Source organism: Terrapene carolina, unplaced genomic scaffold (assembly GCF_002925995.2).
Source record: "Terrapene carolina triunguis isolate 2854851 unplaced genomic scaffold, T_m_triunguis-2.0 Scaffold58, whole genome shotgun sequence".
NCBI lineage: Eukaryota > Metazoa > Chordata > Testudines > Emydidae > Terrapene > Terrapene triunguis.
Window position 1 is genome coordinate 48,222,736 of NW_020664409.1, and position 25,718 is coordinate 48,248,453.

A 25,718-nucleotide genomic window follows, 5' to 3' on the forward strand; every position below is an offset into this window, starting at 1 on the left:
CTCCTCCGCCCTAACTCCCCGCCTCCATCCCAACCCCTGCCCTCCCCAGTGACCCCTCATCCACCCCGTGGCCCCTCCCCAGCGCAGTTCCTGGCCGCTCCCCGTCCCCGCACCCACGGACAGGCAGGTAGCTTCCCCCTTCCGCGCCCCCCCCTTCACTCCCTGCCTCCCGCGGCGCTGGGTGCCCCGCCCCCTCCCCGCCCGCGCGCCGCGGCTGGTGCTGGGGGCGGCGGCGGCAGCGAGGAGGAAGGGATGAGGTCATCCTCTTTCCCGGCGTCAGTCAGCTGGGTGGCGGCGGCGGAGGGCGGAGGGATGCGCCGGTCCGGGGAGCGGTCCCGCGGCTGCTGCCGGCTCGGGCGGGGCGCGCGGGTGGCGGGGCGCGGGGGCTGAGCGTGGCTCCCCACAGGCAGGCGGCGCTCCAGGCGCTGCGGCCCCGGGAGGAGCCGGCGGCCCGCGCCCGTAGCCGGGCAGGGGAGCGGAGCGGCGGCGGCGGGGGAGGAGCAGGGGGAGGCGCGGGATAAAGGCGCGCTCTCCCCGGCGGCGGGGCGGAGGCATCATGGCCGCGAAGTCGGACGGGCGGCTGAAGATGAAGAAGGGCGGCGAGGTGGCGTTCACGCCGCTGCAGAACTCGGACCACTCGGGCTCGGTGCAGGCGCTGGCCCCGGAGCTGCCCTCGGGCGCGGGGCCGGGCGGCGGCGACGACGAGGCACCGGGGGGCGGCTGCTGCAGCGGCAGCGGCGGGGACGGCTCGGGCGGCGGCCCCAGCTGCTGCTGCGGCGGCGGTGGGGGAAGAGGCGGCGGTGGCGGCTCCCGGGGCTCGGGCGGGGGCTCGTCGTCGCTGTGCCTGCGGCTGGGCCGGGAGCAGCGGCGCTACTCGCTGTGGGACTGCCTGTGGATCCTGGCCGCCTTGGCCGTGTACTTCGCCGACGTGGGCACCGACATCTGGCTGGCGGTCGATTACTACCTGCGGGGCGACCGCTGGTTTTTCGGGCTGACCCTCTTCTTCGTGCTGCTCGGCTCCCTCTCCGTGCAGGTGTTCAGCTTCCGCTGGTTCGTGCACGACTTCAGCACCGAGGACAGCGCCGCCGCCGCCGCAGCTACCGGCCACTGCCCGGCAGCCGAGAGCAAACTGCTGGTGAGCAGCGGCTCGGCGGCCGGGGACATGGACGCCCCTCGCCCCTGCACGCCGCAGAGGCAGGCGTCCAACGCCAGCAAAAGCAACGCCACCACGGCCACCAACAGCAGCAACAGCAGCAGCACCAGCGGCGGCAGGGCCGGCAAGAGCAGGTCCGCCTCCTGCGCCTTCTGCATCTGGCTCCTGCAGTCCCTCATCCACATCCTGCAGCTCGGGCAGATCTGGAGGTACAGCCCCTTTACCCTGCTTACAGCCCCCTTACCGGCCACAGCTTCCCTGGGCTCCCCTCGGGGTTCGGCTCCTACCCGTCCGGTGGTGATGTTGGGAGGATGGGGAGGGGCTCCTCTTGCGTATTTAATTGAGCGAAAACTTGGATTGCTATTAAGCTTTTCCTCTTTCTTTTCGGGAAGCAAGTGACCCTGTAAATAATGTAGTTTGGGCGTATGCAATTCTCTGTAGTGTGGATGCGTGAGCGTGCAAATACACACTCCCACTGGATTAGAATGTTATCCAAACTAGGTAGCTCCTACGTGTGCGAGGGAACATGGATAAATCCATTCCATTGCTACCACCGGCAATACTATCCGTTTCCGAGTGGCTGGGTAGGTAGACAGTGAATATATTGCATACCCCTGCTCGCACACTATTTTTGATTTGATTGTATTAAATATGCAGTGTGACAACCATGCAAAAAGTATTGGTAACTGCCTCTGGAGAACTGGCTGTTGTAATGCGTTGAGGTGATTTGGATGGCTGAATCATTGTGCATGGCTCTAGAGGAGGTAGGATGACCAGATAGCAAGTGTGAAAAATCACGTTGGGGGGTAATAAGGTCCTGGGGAGGGGGAATAGGATTCTACTAAAAGCCCCTAATATTTGGACAGTCCTGATAATATCAGGATGGCTAGTTACCTTAAGAGGAGGATTTATGTAAAAACCCTAAAAAAAAAAAAAAAAAAAAAGGGGAGGCAATGGTAAGAATCGTAAACCTTCCCAAGTTTTAATGCTAGTGGACGTTTAAACTGGTTGTTTAGTTGTCTTCTGATTTGCTGCACATGGTAAACAGTCACATTACACCCAGATTACATCAACTTGCAATCTAAAACATAATACACCTCCAGATTTATATTATCCCAAAGTCTGGCAAACCTTAACTTTCTGAGTGAAGTTAAAAAAAATTAGTGTTTTGAGAAAAATATACCATATAATTAATATTATCTAGAATTGCCTTCATGTATACACAAAATTAATGTGATTAGAGAACTTCGGAGAGAGTAAAGATTATAGCTAGAAAAGGGATGCACTCACTGCCTAGGGATGTATAGTCCTGTAGTTGTGCTTGGATAACATCTATTTATATAACATCTAGTTCTCAAATCATCTTGTCCATTTTTCATACATGTTGTATGGTAAAAAATATTTCAGACAACAAACTTTTAAATAGTTACTTATCTATAATGTGTTGTTCATGGAAAGGCCATGTTCTAATGGTTTATATCGTCTATGGTACTTGATTGAAAGGACACTTACACTGAATATCATCATTGGTATTAAAGTTTTTGGCAAAAACTATGCCATAGTAACTGTATAGTTTCAAATACTGCAATACTATTAAGTACCAAGTAGCTTATGTGTTCTATTAGATACTGTCTTTTCTTCATCCCCAAAAGATGTTTAAGAATATAATTTCAGTTCCAGAATAGATTTTAAATTGAGGCATAGTCATTTGCAAGTGAATTTTACCACTGTTTAAGCAACCTAGTTTTGGGGAAGCATAATGTATGCAGACAGTTACAATTTCAAAATAAAATTATGGTATACAAAAACAATGTTTCAGCTATGCTGAATGTAGCAATCTACTGAAGCAACAGTTGGAAGTATTATTGAAGTTTCTTTTTTGACTGGTGGAAGGTATATTTTTAGAAGAGGTGTTTTATTAGCATTTGTTGTAAAAAGATTTCCTATCATTGTCATATCATTTAGTAAGAATTATTTTAATATTTCTGTTTAATATTTGGACTCAGTACAATGTTCCAAATTTGGAATTTAACTTCCAGAGATCCCCCTTTTTGGTGAGAGATTGTCTCTTAACAACACAAATCTGGCTGTGGCCTTTGGATACTACTTTAATATAAATATTAAATAATAATCTAGTGAGTTTGACAATATTAAATTGATCATTTGTTATTACACATTTCCTTTTTACAACAAATACTTTACAGTGTCTTGAATATTATTTTTTATCAAAGTTATGTTGAGACTAATCCAAAATCACAGGTTTTCTAAACATTGACTGATTGAGAAGCAAATAGAATTTCAACCAACAAAATGTTTGTTCAAGATTGCTTGTGTACTTCCCCCATGTGGGGCTGAACTCAGGACTCCCAGTGAGATGCATAATAATTCATATTTGGACCCAATCCTGCAAACACACAAGTACCTTTAGGCACATGAGTGATGCCATTAAGTACAATGACACTATTCATGTGTGTAAAGTTGCTCATGTGTATTTGTTTGCCGATCGAGATCTTAGTAAGCATGATCTGATACCATGTAATTTGAATATATTGAGAACAAATTCCCTGCCCCACCTACCCCCAGAATGGTCAAAGTCGCAGGAGTGAAGCATTTCAGTTGTACGTGGGAGGTGGCAGTCTGTAAAGAGGCAATACAAAGAGAGTCTGCATCACCCTGAGTGCCACAGAGCAAAACTCCACGATATCTCTCTGGATTGGAACATGCAGGGTGGGCGTAGGGTTTGTGGGTAGAACTGGATATGTTCCAACATTGCATGGTGGTGTAGGCAGCATGGTGAGTTGGGATTGAGGGTTCTTCAGACCCTTGTGTTTTTTGTTTGTTTGTTTGTTTGTTTTTTAAAATTATTTTTCTATGATTAAATTCTTTGTGCATGAGATTTTGCTTCATGGAAGAGTGCTTAATTCTTTGCCCTTAAACTTGCTGACTATCCGTTGTTATAATTTTTCTTCATAAATTGTGTCCATTTTAATGCCATAAAACCCACATGAATATCAAACTCAGCAACCTTATTTATGTTATAGCATGCCTTGTTGTTTGATCAATAAAATAGAATTTGACCAGATTGTTAGCTGATTATTGGTAACTTAACTAGACTTATGAAAATATAGAGAGAAATAGTATTTTATAGCCCAGAGTTTGTAGTATTTTACATAGTTATTGTTTATAGTCCATTTGCCTAATTTGTTCCTTTCCTCCCCAGTATATTTCATGAAAGTCAGAGTCCTTATGGTCATCAAAAGTGAATGATATGAGAAAAGAGGTGTGCTTGTACCATTCCCATAGATTTGAAGGCTGAAGGGACCATTATGATCATCTGGTCTAATCTCCTGTGTAACACAGGCCATAGAACTTCCTCAAAATAATCCTAGAGCACATCTTTTAGAAAAACATCCAAACTTTATTTAAAAATTGTCAGTGATGGAGAATCCACCATGATGTTGGTAAATTGTTCTCATGATTAATTACTCTGACCGTTAAAAATGTATGTCTTATTTCCAGTCTGAATTTGTCTCACTTCAACTTTCCGCCATTGGATCGTGTTATACCTTTCTCTGCTAGATTGAAGAGCTAATTATTAAATATTTGTTCCCTATGTATCTTCTCGAGTTCCTTGAGTCTATCACTATAAGGCATGTTTTCTAATGTCATCATGCTCGCTTCTCTTCTTTGAACCCTCTCCAATTTATCACTATCCTTCTTGAATTGTGGGCATCAGAACTGGACATAGCATTCCAGCAGCAGTTGCACCAGTGCCAAATACAGAGGTAAAATAACCTCTCTATTTCCACTAAAGATTCCCCTGTTTATGCATCCCAGGATGACATTTGTTCTTTTCACTACAGCATCATGTTGGGAGCTCATGTTCAGCTGATTATCCACCAAGACCCCCAAGCTTTCTTTCAGAGTCACTGCTTCCCAGGATAGGGTCTCCCTATAATTATTACCTACATCCTTTGTTTTCAGATATGTATGTTTTCACTTAGCCATATTAAAACACATATTATTTGCTTGTGCTCAGTTTACCAAGCGATCTTGATTGCTCTCAATCAGTAATCTGTCCTCTTCATTATTTACCACTCCCTTAATTTGTGGTCATCTGCAAATTTTATCAGTGATGATTTTGTTTTCTTTCAGGTCATTGAGAAAGATGTAAAATAGTGTAGCATCAAGAGCTGGTCCCTAGGGAACCCCACTGGAGATAGACCCACTCAATGATGATTCCCTGTTTTTTACAATTAGCCAATTTTTAATCCTTTAATGTGTGCCATGTTAATTTTATATTTTAGTTTTTTAATCAACTTAAACATCTTACAGACATCTAAATATATTACGTCAACACTTCTCAGTGCAGTCATGGGTCCAAAGGAAGTGTACACTCTGGAAAATAGGTACTTCTTTTTGGAAAAGTAAGCACAATTCCAATTCCAATAGGAAGTCCATGGAACTGAAACCTCTCCCACCTGACAAAGGATGTACGCTGGCCTGAGAGGTTGTCATGTAAGCACTCAGAATGCAGGCTGACCTTTTTGTGAAATTTGGTTTGCACTCATTAGGAGTTCCTTCTTTGGCAGGCCACCATGGTATACTACACATTGTGTGTGTGTCATATTAGTCCTACATGCACATATAGTCTAAGGATTGAAGTCCCCGCTGTTGAAAACCTGTGCTACTTTCTTCTCTTTGCTTGGGGGTTCTGTCTTAGTTTTCAATTTTTACTTGTTTTCCTTTGGCCCTGGTTAAATCTACTCCATCTACCTAGGTTCTTCTATTGTCCTATTACCATAATACCTGAGCAATTTCAATAAGTAAAAATGACAATTATACCTTGCATTCTCCCTGCCAGCAAGAAGACTTGGGTGTTGAGGTTGCTTTTTGTTGTTTGGTTGGTTTGAGCCAGATATACATAACTATGAATGTGAGGATATAAGAAGTGGGTTTTGTGCTTAGCTGTGAAAGCATGGAAGCTGTTGTTCATTCTCATTGCATCTGACAGTGAGGTCCATCTCCTGTGAAGTTTCTGACTCCAGAGGTCGTCAGCCATCCCTTATTTGCCAGCTGATTTACTGCTCCAGTGGAACTTAGATATCGAGGAAGTGGTGGTCATGTGGAGAGACAATCGCTCAAATAGCTAGGAACAGTTCCATGCAGGGTGTTGAAATGGTGACCTGGAACTGGACTCTGAATTTAACAGGAAGTTCATACTGAGAGTAACAAATTGGGGTGATGTGTTCCTGGTGACCTCTGTTGCTGAGCAGTTGGCTTGCTGCATTCTGAGTTCTCTGGAACTATCTCAGTGCATGGAGCTTCATTCCTAAATATAGAGAATTGCAGTAGTTGTGTCTGGACATTATGAAAGCCAGTTCTGAGCCCAGTAGGTTTGGGTACATGTGTGAGTACCCACCGTGATACATATTTTGATATGACTTGGCCTCTCAATATCTTTGCACAAAGAAAATATTTTGGTTCAAATTATTAATTTTGTTAAGCTATTGAATTACTAGAAGCTGGCCTTTCTTAATATTACGTTCAAGATTAATTCTTATTTACAAATATAAGTGTGATTGCCGAAAACAATTACATATTAATTGAAGTGTGCTAATGGGAAATTAATGAGGGTTTTAATGCTGCCTGGGGTGATGCTGTGAAACAGTGGTTTAAAATGAACTTTTACTACAGTATAACAAAAAGAAAATGTGGTATGACTGCAGATGAGCCACAAATGTTTTATGAATAAAAATTTAGGTTTTTCTTTTGTATTTTGTCACTAATTTCTACAAACCATTGTATTGAGGACTGAATTCTGCCATTTGGAAGAAAAAAGGCCATCTGTGAAAAGATTTGGCAGATCTCTGCAGACTGTCAGCCAGGACTGGTCCTCGGTTACAGTCCCACTGAAGTTAGCATGGTTGGTTGAGTGTAACTGAGGGCAGATTTTTGGCTTTATAGTATAAATTCAACTACCTACACAATCTGTTAATTGCTTTCTTTTCTTTTTTTTTTTTTTTTAATTTTGCGTGCAGACATAGCTGTGGATGTTTTCTTATTCATGCCTCTGATACATTCTGTGTTTAACCCATTGTGATGCTCTGCTCAGGGCACTCAGAACTGCTGTGTTACCTCTCTGCCTTAGCAAGAGAGAGCTTTGCTGGAGCTTACACTATGAGACAGCTCCCTGCCGCACCAGTCTGTTCATCTCACCAGCAAACTCCTCCAGTCTAAACCTTGCCTTGCAATCAGTGAACCCAAGTTCCCTGGAGACGTGTCTCTGCTGTGTCCAGTCCCTCTGACTGGGCACTTGCAGAAATTAAGTTTGCTGCCTCCGAAGAGGCAGTGTACACACCAGTCTGTTAGTTTAGCTGAGGTCCTGTACTTTACTTTACTATAACAGCACTCAGATGGTTTTGTAATAAACCAAGAATAAGTTTATTAATAAAAACATAGATTTAAGTGATACCAAGCAAGACTAAGAGATTAAAAAATGGTTACAAAAAAGAATAGCATGCTTCCTAGTGTCTAAAACTTAATTCTTGCAAGCTATGACTTTGCCTAATACAGTTTCTCACTTATATCAAGCTACCAGCATCTCCCCTTCAGCCCCTAAGTGATGGAAAATTTCGCTATGTCTACACCTCGCACCTTACAACGGCGCAGCTATGCCGCTGCAGCTGCACCATTATAAGGTGAGCAGTGTAGCCGCTTTTTGTTGCTGGGAAAGAGCTCTCCTGGTGATAAAATAAAACCACCCCCCAATGAGGGGCAGTAGTTTCATCGGTGAAGCGCTGTCCACACTGGCACTTTTCGTCGTTAAAATTGTTGTCATTCATGGATGTATTTTTTCACACACCTGAGTGACAAAAGTTTTAATGATGAAAGTGCAGTGTAGACATGGCCTTAGACTGTCTTTTTGTTCCCCTTATATTTCCCAAAGTCCATTGTCTTTGCCTCAAGAACCACAAAGACCTCCTGGAGGTTCAGGCCCCGTGGAGTGCTCACCAAGCAGTTTCCTTCACTACTTGTTATGTTGATTGCTTTGTTTACCTGATATGTAAATGTAATTTCATTGTTCCTGGCTTACAAAGCTCGACCCAGACAGGTAAATTCACATTCTTTTGTCTAAAGCAGGCTTGTCTATCGACTGCCTTAAAAATGTATTTTAAGAACATATTTCCAGCACACATACATAACTCATTATACACAACCTGTACATAATACATCACACAATGATCTTCATGACCAGCATGTCACCAGTTTTTATGATATCTTACAGGACACAGTTTGGCTAAATGTTCTGACAACAGTGTGTTGAATGCACCCTTTGCCAGTTGACATAACGGGGCTGTTAGGGTCACACCCATGCATATGTGCATCTAGAAGTAATTATGCAGCCCTGTCCTCCAAGTACATCTGCTGCTTGAGATAGACATTTGGCTACAGGTTTGGGAAGCACAGGGAAAATGCGGGTGCAGCTAGCACTGCAGTGCTAGTAGTCTTAGAGAGGTCATGTATTTTCAAAGTAAGGGTGGGTTCACATGCTGGCAGAACAACACTGGAAGAAGCACAGAGTGTCTCCATTTTTTTAATTGGTAGAGCACCAGCCACCCTCATCTTAAATCTCCTCACTGCCTCTTCTTTGCTCTCCTTCAGGCATCTCTGCCCAGGCAATTCATGTCCTCTAGAGGACCAAATGTGTAACTTCTAAAACTCATTTCTCTTCCTTCTCCTTCCTAGGTCGTATTGCGGAAAAGTTAAGCTGAAGTGATTTGGAAGTGACATTTGGTTCTGAAAGTAGTGGGATTTGTAATACCTCTGCTCTCCTATGGAAATGAGCTTGGTAAAACTGGGTCAGTTGCCAAGGAAGTTTGGATGCTGTCCTCATGAGTCTCACCCTCGCAATTAGTTGACAGTTGCATGGTTTCTGAGGAATGCAGCTGTCAAGGGAGATAATGGCTGCTGTACATAAGGCTTATCCCTACAGTTATTTCTTAAGTGCACCTGAGTAAAGGACTGCATGATTGGACCCTTGAGTTGGAATAGAGAACAAAATAATACAAGTTAAGAAAAATAGCAACAGACATGATTTTGTTAATATATTTATTTCAACTTGAGTAATGAGTCAGCAAAATGAACATAACCACAGATAGTGTTCCTCCATGGTGGGCAATTGGGACAAAGGCCAGAGATTTAGAGTTCTCAAACAGTAAAAATGAAGACTCCAAGTGCAATGCAGAAAGTGAACACAGCTTTTGATTTGGTTAAATTAAGGCATGTAACATGTTGAATTTGTATCGTCTATATCCGAGAGGCATGGAGCATGCTGGGAAATATTGCAAACATGTCTTAATCTTTGTATGAGTTTTCTCACACACTGTTTTTGAGACAGTTACATTTTTTTTTACTCATTTTGCTTAGCTAGCAGTTTTGGAAGCTCAAAAGATATTAGGAGGGGAAAGGAAGGAAACAGGCAAAGCACGTATCAGGGTGAATAACCTGTGAATTGTGTATGAAAATAATTAGGTTTTAAAACTTTTTATTTATTGCGCTTTATAACAACTTGTCACAAAGAGTAATGGTATTTACCATACAGTGATGTAAGAAATGAAACAAACAGCAGGGACGCAGTGCAACCATGTTAATTAAATGTCTGTCCAAACACCATTCTGTTTTCCCTACTGCATTGTTCTAGAAGAATTCAAGATTCTTGATCTTGCATGTTCAGAAGGGAGTCTGATGAACATACTAGAGCTGATTATTTCTGAAGCAAAAATAAACACCAAAACCACTTCACTTTTTGCAGATTTATAAAAAAGTGCTTTAAATACACATTCACAAAGCTCTGCTTTCTTTCTCTCTTTCAGCAGGCCAGTTCACAACCAGTTAAAGGAATCAATCTGACTTATAGGCTTCTATAAACTTTCCTCCTACAAAAGTTACGTCCCACCATCTTTTCCAGTACAAAGTCCTGAATGCATGGGCTTTGAATTGTGTCCTGAAGATTAATAAACTTTGGCAGGGGGAGAGAATCCCAGACCCGTGTACCACTGCCTTAAGTTTGCTGAGACAGCATTCTCTGTTTTAAATCTGGAGTTGTTGGTTCAAATGTATTAACTGACCTCTTCTATCCAGAAGGAACATGAGCAGAAAGATGGTCTGTAAGGTAGACAGGAATGAAAGCAAATTATTATACACAGGTTAATATAATACATAATATTATATAGTATAATATGTTCCATGAGAGAAACAGTACGAAGTGAGTTGCTGCATTTTGCACCAGCTAAAGTTCTAAGACATCTTCATGTGTAGTGCTATGTAGAGAATATTACAGTAATTAAACCTAGAAGTGCAAAAGGTAAGGATCTCATGGTGGAAGAGCAATTGCTATCAAGTTCTAGGTGCCTCAGCTAACTGGTGACACATGCTCTTCTCAAAGGAAGGAACTCTCTGCTTCTGGCCTGAGATGAGGTGTTGGGTGGTGATAGGTTTTTGTTCTTATTTACTTGGGGAAAATGAGGCTTTTTATTCTTTACCATTAGGTATTTCTAGGTTTACAATCTGCCACTAGAATTGTCTTGCAAGTCTTAAAGACACTCACTTTTTCTGCACTGTCTTCAGGGTCAGGTCTTCAGCTGGTGTAAATCAGCATAGTTTCATTGACTTCACTAGAGCCATGCCACTTTACACCATCTGAGGATCTGGCCCTCAGTGTCAGATTTAGGGCACATCTAGGATACCTAGTAAGGCCAATAAATGATACTTTGATTATCTTCTGCTGTATATTTAGGTCCCATATTTTTCAAAAAATGAAGGATGTCTATTTTCCTCCCATTCCAGTAACCAAAAGATTGTATTCCCAAGATGTGTTTCTAGCATCTCACTGTGATGTTTCTGATATTTCTGTCCTGTTACAGTGTAGGAGTTAGATGGTCAGTAATTCCAACTGTCATTGAACCTCACATGATAACATGTCAAACTGTCACTAATTTTTCTGTGTTTTGAAATCTGTCAGTTTTGTTACATTTGAGTCCAAATTCATGTTAGTTGTTTTCTAGAAAAGATTATTGCATAGCCTTCCCATCTGTTTCTCATTGTACAGGAAGGCTACAACTCAGAAGTATCATTTTTCTTCGATGAGGCCACAGGCATTTTTGACTTAAGTCCTCTGGCTAACTGTGTTGTTTCCTTCGACTTAAGTGCTCATGAGAGGTGATTGATTGACAGAGCAGCAGCAGAAGGGGTAGTTCCATTTAGAGGGAATTTATCTATGCTAATACATTTTAGCTGCTATTAATCCATTCAGTAGTATAAACATTTCTTTTCTTTTGTTGAGACACAGTGATATGTAGATGGATGTTATGTTTTGAGATATTAATGTGAAGCTCCATTACAGTTCTTTGGAATCACTTACTATAAGATGGTATACCAATTAGTCTCTCTGTTCAGTTTATCCTTATAACCCTAACTGCGTATAAATGTTGCTGAGAGACTTTAGAAGGAAAGATACCACAAATTACAAACTAAAAACAGGTTTCTCTTATAGGAATACTTAGTACTTATATAGGACTTTGCTTTTTCAGAGCACTGTGTAAACACTAATGCTTTTGCCAGTCCATTTGGTCCAAGGAGGTGAACTTATTGTTGTTTGCCAAAAGGATGTTTTTAGCAACTTGTATCTGGAGGAATTAGTACTTGGGTTGTTGTAATCCTATACATCTTTCACCTTTTAAGAGTTTGTGTTTTAGAGGATTTCATGTTGCCATACAAAGAATACTAGAACTCTCTAGTGCAAATATAGAAGTGACTATACGTAAATAAAAAAAAGAAAATGTTTCAGGCGCATAACTCATTTTTGGATGCTTTATTCCTAATTCTCACAGAAGATTTCTGCAAACAGATGAATGTTCTGAATAAAACTACCTTATGCAGTGTTACAATTGGAAGACTATTTATGGCTGAAAGGTCAGTTTCCATATACGAATCTCCTGTGGAATGGAAGAAAGAATAACATCTTAAAGTGAGCTATGGCTTCCAGTTTTATTCTTGTTTGTACTAGAGTGCTTTGGACCATTTGCTGCAAAGTTTATCTGGTAGTCTAAAAGAATATTCTATCTCTACCAATGAGCTCTAGTCACTATTCTTGGACTATAAGGACAAATTTTATGAAAAGATATGCAGTTTCCAGCAACATGACAATTTCACTCTCATTTTACTTATGTAATAATAGGGGTTTTTTTTATATTCCTTCCACTTAAGCTAATTTTCTTGTATAACATGTCAATCATAACAGTTAAATAAAGAGGGTTTTTTAATTGGATACTTTGTTTCAACACATAAAAAAATTAAACAGCACCTTTGTTTGCAGGTGAAGGTTTGAGTTTGTTTTGTTGTTGAAGCTTGTTTATAAAGTGTAATATCAGTTTTGTCCATTGTATCAACATTATCTATTTAGGGCAGGGGTGGGCAAACTTTTTGGCCTGAGGGCCGCATCGGGTTTCAGAAATTGTATGGGGGGCTGGTTAGGGGAGGGGGGCGTGGCCTGCCCTCCCTAACGCCCCCCCGGGACTCCTGCCCCATCCAACCCACCCCCTCCATTCCCTGACGCGTCCCCCCGCCCTCCCTGGACCTCTGCCCCATCCACCCCTGTCCCACCCTCCCTGTTCCCTGACTGCCCCTGGAACTCCTGCCCCTGACTGCCCCCTGCTGCCCCATCCAACCCCTCCTCTCCTTCCTCACTGCTCCCCCTGGGCTCCTGCCCCCATTAAACCCCCCCTGTTCCCCACCCTCTGACAACCCTGACCCCTATCCACATCCCCCACTGAACTCCCCTGCCCTCTATCCAACCCCTCTGCTCCCTGCCCCCTTACCGCGCTGCCTGGAGCACTGGTGGCTGGCGGCGCTACAGCTGTGCCACCCGCCTGGAGCCAGCCACGCCATCGCCACTGCGCAGCACAGAGCACCGGGTCAGGCTGGGCTCTGCAGCTGGGCTGCCCGGCTGCCCAGAGCATTTTGCCGGTGGTGGAGCGAGCTGAGGCTGTGGGGGAGGTGGGACAGCAGGGGAAGGGCTGGGGGCTAGCATCCCAGGCCAGGAGCTCAGGGGCCGGGCAGGAGGGTCCCGCAGGCCGGATGTGGCCCGCGGGCCATAGTTTGCCCACCTCTGATGTAGGGTGTTATGTCCAATGGACAAATAGGTGTGGAAATGTTAGTCCCATCAAAAGTAGGCTTTTTAAAAAATGAAGGGAGGCAGCAATAGGGAAGGATATGAATAGAGTTTGGGACAGCAAAAGTGGGGAGGGGAATAAAAGGAAAAATGCATATGAGAGGATGCAGGGGTGCAGTTTAGTCCATAGTGAACAAGGAGTTAACTCAGCTCATCTTCTCCTACCCACTAACCAGTGAAAAGCGACAAAATTGATTCCTTTTTGAAGGACTGGGGAGGTGAAAGGATTCCATACCTGGAGACTGGACTGAATCCCACTAACACACTGAAATAAAATTATAGTTCTGTAACTTGCAGTTAGTTTTCTCTTATATAATCATAAATACAAACTCCAAAAAAGCTACGAAGCATTCTTCTATCCCTAATTTTTATTTGTCTTAATTTTTTTAAGAAACTGAGAACTCGAAGTAGAATAGTCACCTCAAATGTCTTTTGTTAATTTTGGATTAAGGATATAATGGGCTCCATATGTTATATGTTGTATTAGTTTGGTTACTGGTATATCCTCTACAAGGTATATCCTCTACCCTGAGTTTGCAGAGTAATTTACACTGCCCAGATACCTCCTCCTGATCTCTAAATCCTGTGATCCTCTATGTATATAGTGACAGAAACTGTGACTTAAAATACACTTTAAAGTTTATTTTTTCTTTAGTACAGTACCTAGTGTTGCTATGCTATGTCATTATTTTTGTTAGCTGGGATGTTATTGGTCTAATCAGTATACTAATGGTATTGGTAGAAATGTTTCCCTGGAGAGTCACATAATTCCTTTGGATTGGCAGAATTAATCAGTGGATGTGGTGGTTACCATAAATTTCATGTGATTGAGAACACCATCTGGAATAATGAAACTAAATTATTCTCTCTCTCTCTGTGTTTAAAGAAAGTTTGACAGCCAACAATATGACAACAGCAGTCAGTTTCTTTTAAAATATTGAAATTGTTCATTTTATTTTAAGCAAATTTGGTGGAAATTTTAGGTGCCAGACTAACTGTCCAGGAAAATGAAGCATTCTGTCTGTCCACATACCAGATCTGTCCTCAACAATAGCAGTAAAAGCTTCCCCATACTGCTCTGCTAATGAAACTCAGCCCTGGTGTAGTGGATCTGTCCCTCGGGATGTGGGTAGTTCCATTTCCAATGCCTATTCAGTTCTTAATCTCACAGTGGAGACAGCCACCTGTTTCTAAGGAACTAACATGAGATCAACTGATTTCACAAAGGCACTGAACTGCCTTGGTAACCGCTTTTCTAGCATCACCAACTTGGTGTCCTAAAGCCAGGGCCGGCTCTAGGATTTTTGCCGCCCAAGGCAAAAACAATTTTGGCCGCCCCCCCCCCCTTTTTAATTACCCCACCCCTGGCCCCGCCTCAACTCCGCCCCTTCCCTGCCTCCTCCCCCCCAGGCTCTCAAGCCTAGGAGGGAGGGGGAGAAGCGGCGCCTGCGCCGCGGCCACTCGGAGTCTCCCCCTCCCTCCCAGGTTTGAGAGCCTGGGAGGGAGGGGGAGACTCCGAGCAGCCGCGGCGCGCGAAACAGCTGATTCGCGTGCCGCTGCTCCCCCTCCCTCCCAGGCTTGAGAGCCTGGGAGGGAGGGCGAGTAGCGGCGCGCGAGCGGCAGCAGCAGCGGAGGTGAGCTAGGGCGGCCGGGGCACATTTTTAGGGGTGGCATTCTGGCGCCAGCCATGCCGCCCCTAAAAATGTGCCGCCCCAAGCACCAGCTTGTTTTGCTGGTGCCTAGAGCCGGCCCTGTCTAAAGCAGAAAGTTGTAGGTCACACTACTAATTCCTTGAAATATCTGGTGCTTAGTTTTTTGTTATTTAAAAATACACATTATGGCTATTCAAAACACAGGCTTATCTCCCCACAATTTTGAGCAACTCTTTAATAAAATAAAAAAAAATAAAGTTTTTTTATAGGTTATTTCAAAATAAATTGAAAACTTGTTTCCATTTGGTTTTTGAAACCCCAAACAAAAATTTAGAGATGAAGTATGTAATTTCAAATTTTAAAAATTCCTTTAGTTGAAAATTACATTTTCCCTGAAAGCTTTTTATTTTTTGACTAAACCCATTTTTCAGCTGGAAAATTTTTCAGCCAATAAACATGTGTATGTGCACACATATTTTGGGGTGCAATCCAGATCTGTGAGGGGTTGTCATTTTGTGTCCTGCAGCCTTGGGTGACTCTTTGCTGTTGTAGTGCCCAGCCTGGGCTGCTCACAAATAGCTAGCACACAGGTCACACCCTGAGTGTCTATGTATTGCTGTAGCTCTGGTCAAGAAGCTCTGACCCCATCGGCCGGTCAGCAACGTTCCAGTCATGCTCTGACTTCCACCAGCCTTCGTTACTTCTTTCAGGGTGACCTCTAACCTACTCCCAGTCCTGAATTTTCCCCAAAACATGTTCTGCCCTCTTCTGGACAGCTCACATATTAAAGGTGTGCTGCCCTTGGTCAATGGTCAATATTCAACAGTTTGCTACTTTAATTGGCGTTACCAAACAGTTCAGTTTAAACCAACACTGGATTAATTTAGATTAAAATAAAACAAGTTTATATAACTGCAAAGAGAGGTATTTTAAATTAGCACAAGTATAAGGTATTGAAGTCAGAAATGGTTATAAGTGAAGTAATAATAAAATGCTTTCTAGTAGCTAAAACTTAACAAGCTAGACTTGGCTCAAGATCAAATCCTTACCACATGTTCTCAGCAATATATTCCCAGGTCAAAATCTCCCCAAAGTCAAAGGGCTGGTTCCTTTGTCTTCTTTGAGATGAATTGAGATGTTTTTGCCCCTCACTTTCCAGTTCACTCACCCTTTGAAATGTTTTTTTTCTGAGGGTTACCCCTATGTAAAGTTGATTGCTGCTGTGAGGAAGGAGACAGTAACATGTAGGGTGTGAATACAAGGCTGCTTAGGGTCACCCCTCCCCAAAGATGGTAACATAGGGATTGCTGTACCAGATAAGACCAGTGGTTCATTGAGACCATTGTCCTAGGGGCCAGTACCAGGTGCTTCAAAGGAAGGTGTGAGAACCACATTGTGGACAATTAAGGATTAGGAAGAGACTTTCCCTGTGGGTAGGTTATTTCCTATTAGTTAATGGTTGGTTTGTGCTTCAAAGAAAAGTTTGTATTCCTTATAACTTATCTTATCTAAGGTAACTGTGGATGTCCTCATTAACCATATAAATATCAAATCCTTGCTTAGAATTCTACAAGGCTCATCAATGGCATCTTGAGATGATGAGTTCCACAGTTTAATAATGCATAGTGTGGGAAAAAGTATTTCCTTTTGTTCAGTTTAAATTTGCCGCCTTTCCTTTTCTTGTATTATGAGAAAATAAGTATGTCTCCTCTTCTTTTGACTCCTTTCAAAAGGAAACCTTTCTGATCTCTTCAATATCTCTTAATATGGGAATCTGTCTGTCTCTAATAATTTTTTTTGTTTCATTTTGGAATCCTCTATCTCTGCTATCTTAAAATAATTGCATAGGTGTCCTTATGTTGCCACTATATATGTAATAGTTCTGTTTCCACATATTTCTCTTGCTAATATAACCAATAACAGGAGCATAAAATACACATGTATGTTCAATTGCCTGATTAGCTCAGAGAAGCACATTTAGACAGCCTAATGTTTGAGACTGAGACTGGTTGTTCACATTTTATTCAACCTTTGTCACATAAGACTTAAGAAAAGAAGAGGAATGGCATTGATTTTTGATATGTCTGGTAGAATAGGAAGTAGCTTTGAAAGAAGCTTTAAAAATGTCTGTCCTCATTTTAAGTAGTTTTAGGGTTTAAAAAACACACTGCATATGCTTTTCTCTTGGGCATATAGCAGATTCACAGTCTGTTTTCCTCAGAGTCCTTAGATAACTATCAAAGTAGGAAGCAGAGGCTTGTGGCTAAAGAAAAAGCTAGGGAATCTGTCTTGTCTCTTCCCCTCTCCGGACTCTGTTGCAAACTTCCTTTGTGTCCTTGAGCAAGTTAGATAAGCCAAAGCTTTGATGTGTCCATAACTTGGGTTGGCTTGATCTTAGGCTGCGTGTCATGAAACACTTAATGCCTGACTTTCAGGGATGGAGAGCAACCGCATCACCCATTTACCTTCACTAGAGTACAATAACTTATTTTTTCCTCTGTCTTTTTAATGGAGAAAAGGGATATAAGATACCTCAAATTGGGCACTCAAAATAGTGGACACTTGTGAAAATGTTTCCCTGTAGTCTTTGTCTCAGTTTCACCATCTGTAGAATGAAGGTAATACTTAATTGCACTAAAGGGTGTTGTGAAATTCAGTTCTATAATGTTTGTAAAGTGCTTTGAGATGGTCAGATGCAAAGCGCTCTAAGTGCCAACTATTAATATTGTTATTATTTTAATGTGCATTATGTATCATGCTTTCTTAAGTTAAACCTGTTTTCAGAACAGATATATCCTACATAGAAACATTTGGACACTAAAATGAAAGTTTAATATAGAAATGTTTCTTTCACCTAAGACTTATACATAGTAGATGGCAGGATCCTCCTTTTGATGTAGCAGAGAATTTAATTTAATTCAGTTGAGAGCATCCAAGAACCCGGCATTTCTGATTGGTAAAACAGACGAACATTTATGGGTGATAGTAGTAAGCTATAGAGTTCTCATTAACATTTCCAGTAATAATGGTGAAAACTACATTTAATATAGGCTTATTGGAAAAGGCATAAACATAAATAGAGTTCATAGCATCTTAAACAAAGATGCGCTGTAAGTAAAGACTGGGCAATTAAAAAGGTTTACCCAAGTGAAGCCAAATATAGTGCAGAGGATAATTAATGGGGTTGAGACAACTCAATAATAACCACTTTGAACTTTAACAATAGTGCATTAATGCATGTGTCAGAAGGAGGGATTACATTTACAATCAACAACCATTTGCTAGGAATTTTTACCACATAGGTTAATTAGGAACTCATGATAAGAGTATACTGATTAACTCACTGAACAAAGGGCTACACATGGTATTTAAGTATGCCATTCATTTCCCCCCTCCCCTGTTTTTTGTTCAAGTGCCTAAAGAAGAGACTTGTTTAGATATAACTGATTCCATAACCTGTCCTCATTTCACGTGCATCACTCCTTGTGACAGACATGGAGCTGTTTTGTAATAACTTATGAATACTATAGCTTGACCTGCTTATTGGGATGTTTACTGTATACTTATATACAGAGTGGTTGGTGGAAAAAAAACCAACCAGGAAGGGGAAACAACTAAGTCACCACAAGGTAAACCCTTCAGGTTTACTGAACAGTGGCAGAGCCATTGGCTTTCAGTGTGCTGACTTGACCCCCTATGGAGCCTACAACCTGGCTTGGACAAGCAGGACCATACACCCAGGAACTAAAAAGGACAAAGGAAGTTTGGCTGGATTTTAAAAAAGTGTCACTCTCTTATCAGAAAGGAGGCAGTTGTTGGGGAGCTGTTCAGATTGGCACCAGCATCTGCTGAGGGCCCTGGAGAAGTTAGGCCTGCCTGCTCTTCACTGAGGGATGGGAAGCCCTTTAGGGAAGAGAGACATGTGTAGACTGTTTTAAAAACCATTTTGTTTAAATGCTTTGTTGTTGCTGTTAAATGATGATTTGGCAGAACAGGGTGGAAAAAAATTTGGTGAATAGTAAATTTGCCAAAAATGCAATTTTTTTAGGGTACTGAAACTTTTCGGAAATTCAGATTGAATTTGGCAAATCATCTTGGCCAGAGGGACCTGGAAAAGAATTTTCATTGGAAATGTCAAAACATTTCAGTATTTTCAAAGCAAACCATTTAGGCATTTCTTTTCATTTCAAAATGTTTTGTTTACCTGAACACAGGGTTACCCCGCCCCCACTTCAGCGAGGGGTGGGGGGGTCAGTTTTGGTTCAAAACATATTGGCCACCAAACTGAAAAATCAATTACTTGCTCAGCTATATACTTCTTAGTAGGTCTGTCTGGTCACTATATTCACCCCTGGTCACAGACTCTCGAAGGGAAAAAGCACAGGTGCTAAATTCAGTTGGATTTGCTAGGGAAGTATGGTTGATACACAGGCTACTGTAGCTAGCCCAGGGTCTGATCTAAGAGTGGGAGAACTGAAGAATTCTACCCAAGAAGAGATAAAGGCATGAGGTGGGGTGCACTCAGAGACTGGGAGGAAGACAGAGGTGCACCTAGCCTTGCAACCTTGGATATGTCTACACTGCAAAGAAAAATTTGTGACACCAAGTCTCAGAGCCCAGGTCAATTGACTCAAGCCTGGGCCTGAACATAGCAGTGTAGACATTCAGGCTTGGGTTGGAGCCTGGCAAGAGAGGATGGTTTTGCAGCCCAGGCTGCATAACAAATATTATATATTTTTAAAAGGGAAAATAAAATAGTAAACCACAAAAATTGGCATGGGATTCAAAAGCAGGTATAATACCTAAAATCTACCCTTTACTCTCTTCTTTTTAAATAGACTTACTAGATTACAGCTTCAGTTTCCCCATTTAGTAAAATAATTTTAGAATGTAGTAATGTGAGACTACTGTGATGGTTCTTGGGCTGCCCAGGACTGAGTCACCTTGTTACTCTCCTGCTTCCAGCAAGGGGAAGACTTGCTGGTGCTTAACTGGGTGTCCGCTCCCTGACATCTCCAGTCTGTTAGCCACCAAAGCACTCTCCTCTGAGCTCTGCCAGCCCTTCCTTTGCCTTTTATGTTAACAAGAGGTGTACCCCAGCCCCTGAGCCCTTTGAAATGTTCCCCTGTAGTATTCAGCCCCTTCTCCACAGGACACTCACAGTAATACCTTGTGTGTGGTCCCCAAGGGAATAGCATACACACCAGGTTGAATGAGTCAACTCAGGATCAGCTCCTGGTACAATACCCCAGCACTGAGATATGTTTATAGTGAAAACAATCGTAAGTTTATTATCAGAGATTAAGATTTAAGAGGTAGTGCGTAAGGAAAATGGAAACAAAAGGGTTACATGTAAAACAACATCAATACATGATTTCTAGACACTAAACTAACAGTCTAAAGCAGTCTTATCTCACCCAAAGCCTTTTTGCAGTGTTTCTAACCAGGGCAGGTTGGGATCACATTTTCATGAATGTACACATACAGTCCATTTACTTACTAGGTGAAGGATGAAGGGGTATCTCCTTCTCTTCTACTTATATCCCCAAAGTTCATTGTCTGGCCCCAGAGACAGAACAGTTCAGTCTCTGGTGTCCTGCCTCCTTGTTGGCTTCCCATCCCCCTGTTGATGTCGCATGTAAATGATTCCCATCATGTTGGCTTACAATACGTAATTTACATGTCAACCGAGACAGATAGGTGAATATACATCCTTTGTGTGATAGAAACCTATTTGTCAACCTGCCTTGATTCAGATTTTGGGACATATTTTCATAACTTTTTACATAGTATCTGTACATACATTTCACAATAACATTAATGAGCAGCATGATCCTGGCTTTCATTTAAGATCATACATGACACTCCTTGGTGAACCAGAATGTACATACTAGGATTAAGGTATTCTGGGAACCCCCTTTACCATTTGGCATTGAGGGGTTCTAAGGGTCACTCTTCCCCTCTTGCAATGATGCAGCAGGGTCAGCCAACTGGTGATGTGTAGGTTTTGGGTCATAATCCTCTTGCCTCCACAAGGTGTCTGTCGCTATATTTTCTCATCCCTCAGTACATACAATCTGTATAAAATCAGTCTGAGAAAGGGGGATAGGGTGTCTTTGTGGTTAAGGTGCTGGAGTGGGACTCAGGAAATCTGGGTTCAGTTCGCATTACTGCCACAGACTTGCTATGTGAAACCTTGGGCAAATCATTTAATCTTTCTGTGCCTCAGTTCCCCATCTGTAAAATAGGATTTTTCCTTTTCTCCTACCCTTTGTCCTATTTGGACTGTAAGCTCTCTGAGGCTGGGACTTCTCTTACCATGTGTTTGAATAGTCCCTAGCACAAAGGGATCCTGATGTCATGTGGAGCCTCTAGGTGCCACTGTAATATTAATAATTATACTTTATTAAAAGCATCCTGAAAATATTTTCAGAACATGGACGCATTTCTGAGCAGGTGCCTGTCCAAGTTGCTCTAAAACAAAGTCTATGCCAGCTGACTCCTTCTCCCCAGGATTTGATGCTTCTTGGCTTCTTATCTCATAGTTTATTTAGTCTGTACCCTAGATTCTCACAAGAAAGCCACTTCCACCTCCCTTATGCCCAGGAGTAACAAGCCATCTGCCTCAATGAGTCAGCATAACCTATTTAACCCTTTCCCTAAAGGATCAATATCTATTGAGAGGGTGGGTGTTTCAGGCAAACACTTGCAGACTTTTGAACTTTCCTAATAATTTATAGTTCAGACTAATATGTAGTCATGTTCAATGTCTTATAAAATACAGTGGTATCTATAGCAAAACATAGAGATAGATTCCTACCTTTCTTGATATTAACTACCATGGAGCTCACATCCACTTCTTTCAGTGAAGAAAGTACATGATAGTAAAAGCTTAAGAGCTTTTTGAAAAATATTGAATATTTCTGCTACACTAAATGTGTTACAACATTTTGGAAATCTATGCAATCCAGGATAAATAAGAAAAACTCTAATATTTTAGACTTCTCAGAATATTTTCTTGTCACCTATTTTCTTAATTTATGTATGGAATTTTAAGTCTTAAATGGCCAATATTTTCAAAAAACAATCAATTGTCTGGAATTTTGAACATATGATATTTTAATATAATATCAGCTTGTAGAAATATATGATCTTAATACCTCAGAATGGCGTATCCCCTAATTTGTAACTTCATAATAATACCTGCAGAGAGATAATGGACACTAGCTGCATATAACTGCTAGCATTGACTTAGGAGTCTCTATCCCACTTAAAATGACACTGTAAAGGTTCTGTTCAGAACTCAGACTGTATTGTATTATGACAAAATTCACATTTGACCAAACAAAGACTTATCAAGTAATAGTGTAGGATTTGTCATATTGAACTCCATTTTCTCGAGGATGTGTGAGTTTGCCATTTCTGCAGCAGTATGCACCCTTCTCCACAGATCTCATGGAGGGCACATTGTGTGTCTAGGGGTTTTCACAGGCATAGAGTGTAGGATGTCTTGCCCCGGCCTACCCTCATTCCCAGTTTAAAGCCCATCAAAGTTACGGTACAGCTGTGGGCTGTATTGACTTTCTGCTGACCACCTCTCTCGGTGGTTGTGGGGGAAGCCTTTACATCACGGCTGCAAGAGCTATGTTGCTGGGGCACAAAATGGGCTGTTAGGGACAAACAGCCATAATGGAGGCACAAACCCTCCCTGGGGATGGTCCTGGGATCCAGCTGGTCCCTACCACATGGCTTATAGGTAGGTGATCACTGTCTCCTGCAAACAGTTTTCTCTCCTGAGAGTTTTCCCTGTGATGGGGTGATCAGTTCCATTGTTTATTACAGGGATTTCTAAGGTGCTCATCAACTAAGTATCTAGGCCTGGCAAAAAGTTGTACATGGCCCTGGAAAAGAGATGAAACACATGAAAAGGCATGTAAAATCTGCAGGCTATGAATCATGAAAGTGCTTTTTAAATTCCTTTTTCTCCTTGCAACAATTTTTTCATCATATTTAGGCATTAGTTCTGAGAAGAGATAAATAATGTTCACTTCAAAAGGCACTTCCTCCTTAATAAATAATTCAGATTTTAGATTGTTGATATTTTGTCCTGAACACAGTAGTAGTACTTAACATTCTGAGCAATCACATTAGCTCTTCCCCACATACGATTTAAATGGAGTATGACAGTTTAGGGTCTGTATTCGCCCCATGGCATATTAGGATCAGACTTGGCAAGGGGTTGCAGTGCTCTCGTATCTGCTGGAGGAATTGAATGAAAGATGCATAATTCAAAGAGGTTTTCTTAATTGTATTGCAACTTCATAGTTTTTAAAGATGCTAAAACCCAGAATTTTTCCAGCTATATTCAGGATATAAATTGTTGCCTATGATCAGCTTTAGAGCATGTGGGTATTTTGCCTTTCCTTCATAAATATTTCTGTCTGTTTTTAAACTTGTCAAATAAGTTTGAAACAAAGTTACAGTATATTAACTTACTTTGTTTTACATTATGGTTGACAGTTTTTTCTCAGCCTTCTTGAGCTGTTTACCACCCATGAAGTTTTCCTCAGGGGACAGACCTCTGTATGAGTATGCTCAGAAGTACATTTTAGTAGGCTACCTCATGTTGCTGTTCTGATCCATCGCTATTTTTAATTAGATTGCTGACAAACTGATTCCATAACAGGGTGCTTGTTACTGATTTTGCTGAAATGAGTTGTCTCTTATTCCTTTGTTTTATGTGGTCAATGCAGTTGACCAGCTCTTGACCAACTTTGTATCTTAAGGGATATGTTTAACCTATAGGGAAATAACAGGTGGTGTTCTATGCCAGTAGCTCCTAGCACATAGGTTGGGGCTTAGTCAGGGGAGGTGCCCCAGGTATTGTGAGCTACTAGAAAACCCCCTTTGGTCAGTTAGAATCATAGAACAGCAGGGTTGGAAGGGACCTCAGGAGATCATCTAGTCCAACCCCCTGCTCAAAGCAGGACCAATCCCCAACTAATCATCCCAGCCAGGGCTTTGTCAAGCCGGGCCTTAAAAACCTCTAAGGAATGAGATTCCACCACCTCCCTAGGTAACCCATTCCAGTGCTTCATCACCCTCCTAGTGAAAATGTTTTTCCTAATATCCAACCTAAACCTCCCCACTGCAACTTGAGACCATTACTCCTTGTTCTGTCATCTGCTACCACTGAGAACAGTCTAGATCCATCCTCTTTGGAACCCCCTTTCAGGTAGTTGAAAGCAACTATCAAATCTCCCCTCATTCTTCTTTTCTGCAGACTAAATAATCCCAGTTCCCTCAGCCTCTCCTCATAAGTCATGTGCTCCAGCCCCCTAATAATTTTTGTTGAACTCCGCTGGACTCTTTCCAATTTTTCCACATCCTTCTTGTAGTGTAGGGCCCAAAACTGAACACAGTACTCCAGATGAGGCCTCACCAATGCCGAATAGAGGGGAATGATCATGTCCCTTGATCTGCTGGCAATGCTCCTACTTATACAGCCCAAAATGCCATTAGCCTTCTTGGCAACAAGGGCACACTGACTCATATCCAGCTTCTGGTCCACTGTAACCCTTAGGTCCTTTTCTGCAGAACTGCTGCCTCGCCACTCGGTCCCTAGTCTGTAGCAGTGCATGGGATTCTTCCATCCTAAGTGAAGGACTCTGCACTTGTCCTTGTTGAACCTCATCAGATTTCTTTTGGCCCAATCCTCTAATTTGCCTAGGTCCCTCTGTTTCCTATCCCTACCCTCCAGCGTATCTACCACTCCTCCCAGTTCAGTGTCATCTGCAAAGTTGCTGAGGGTGCACTCCACACCATCCTCCAGATCATTAATGAAGATATTGAACAAAACCAGCCCCAGAGCCGATCCTTAGGGCACTCTGCTTGATACCGGCTGCCAACTAGACATGGAGCAATTGATCACTACCCGTTGAGCCTGATGATCTAGCCAGCTTTCTATCCACTTTATAGTCCATTCATCCAGCCCATACTTCTTTAACTTGCTGGCAAGAATACTGTGGGATCAGGGATCAGTTGCAGAACTTAAGCAAGAGCAGCTCTCTGGATGTTCCATCTTATGTTGGGGATTTGCATAGTGGCAGGCCTCAAAATCAGGAGGGTCTCCGAGGTGGCATACGGCCATCTCTTCCCTCTCCCTTGTCCCTAACCAAGCTGCCCCACGCTTAGCTCTCAATCAGGACCATTATATTCTTGTGAAGTATTAAGTGCATATTCCATCAGAGCATAAGAACCTTAACTTTGACCCCAAATACAAACTGTTATTCCCCAGGAATCTCAAAAAGAAGCACAGCACAAATCTTTATGAAAAGAAACATTTTATGTATCTACATATTAATGACACACACAGATCTGCCTGAAATGCATGTCTACAAATATCTTCCTATCTTAGAGGTTTGCACTGCATAACTTTGCCACAAACTATTATTGTACGTTTTCTACTATACTATGTTATTTTCAAGAAACAGCAGCTAAGTACTTTACCAAAAATGATACTGTCATTTGATATGTATGGACTGATATTATACATTAAGAGTGTTGCTAAAAGAAATATTTAGATACAGACATAGGGTGACCAGACAGCAAATGTGAAAAGTCAGGACAGGGGTGGAGGGTAATAGGAGCCTATGCAAGAAAAAGACCCAAAAATCTGGAC

The 25,718-nt window shown here is 42.1% G+C and overlaps 1 protein-coding gene across 1 annotated transcript in view; it reads left to right on the plus strand.

The window, feature by feature from the left end:
- Nucleotides 1-556: 556 nt before the first annotated feature.
- Nucleotides 557-25,718, plus strand: part of XKR4 (XK related 4) — a 274,894-nt gene continuing 249,732 nt past the window's right edge. The window contains exon 1 of the mRNA XM_024200808.1: nucleotides 557-1,362. Within this exon, the coding sequence (XP_024056576.1) occupies nucleotides 557-1,362 (806 nt within the window). The remainder of the gene's footprint in view (nucleotides 1,363-25,718) is intronic.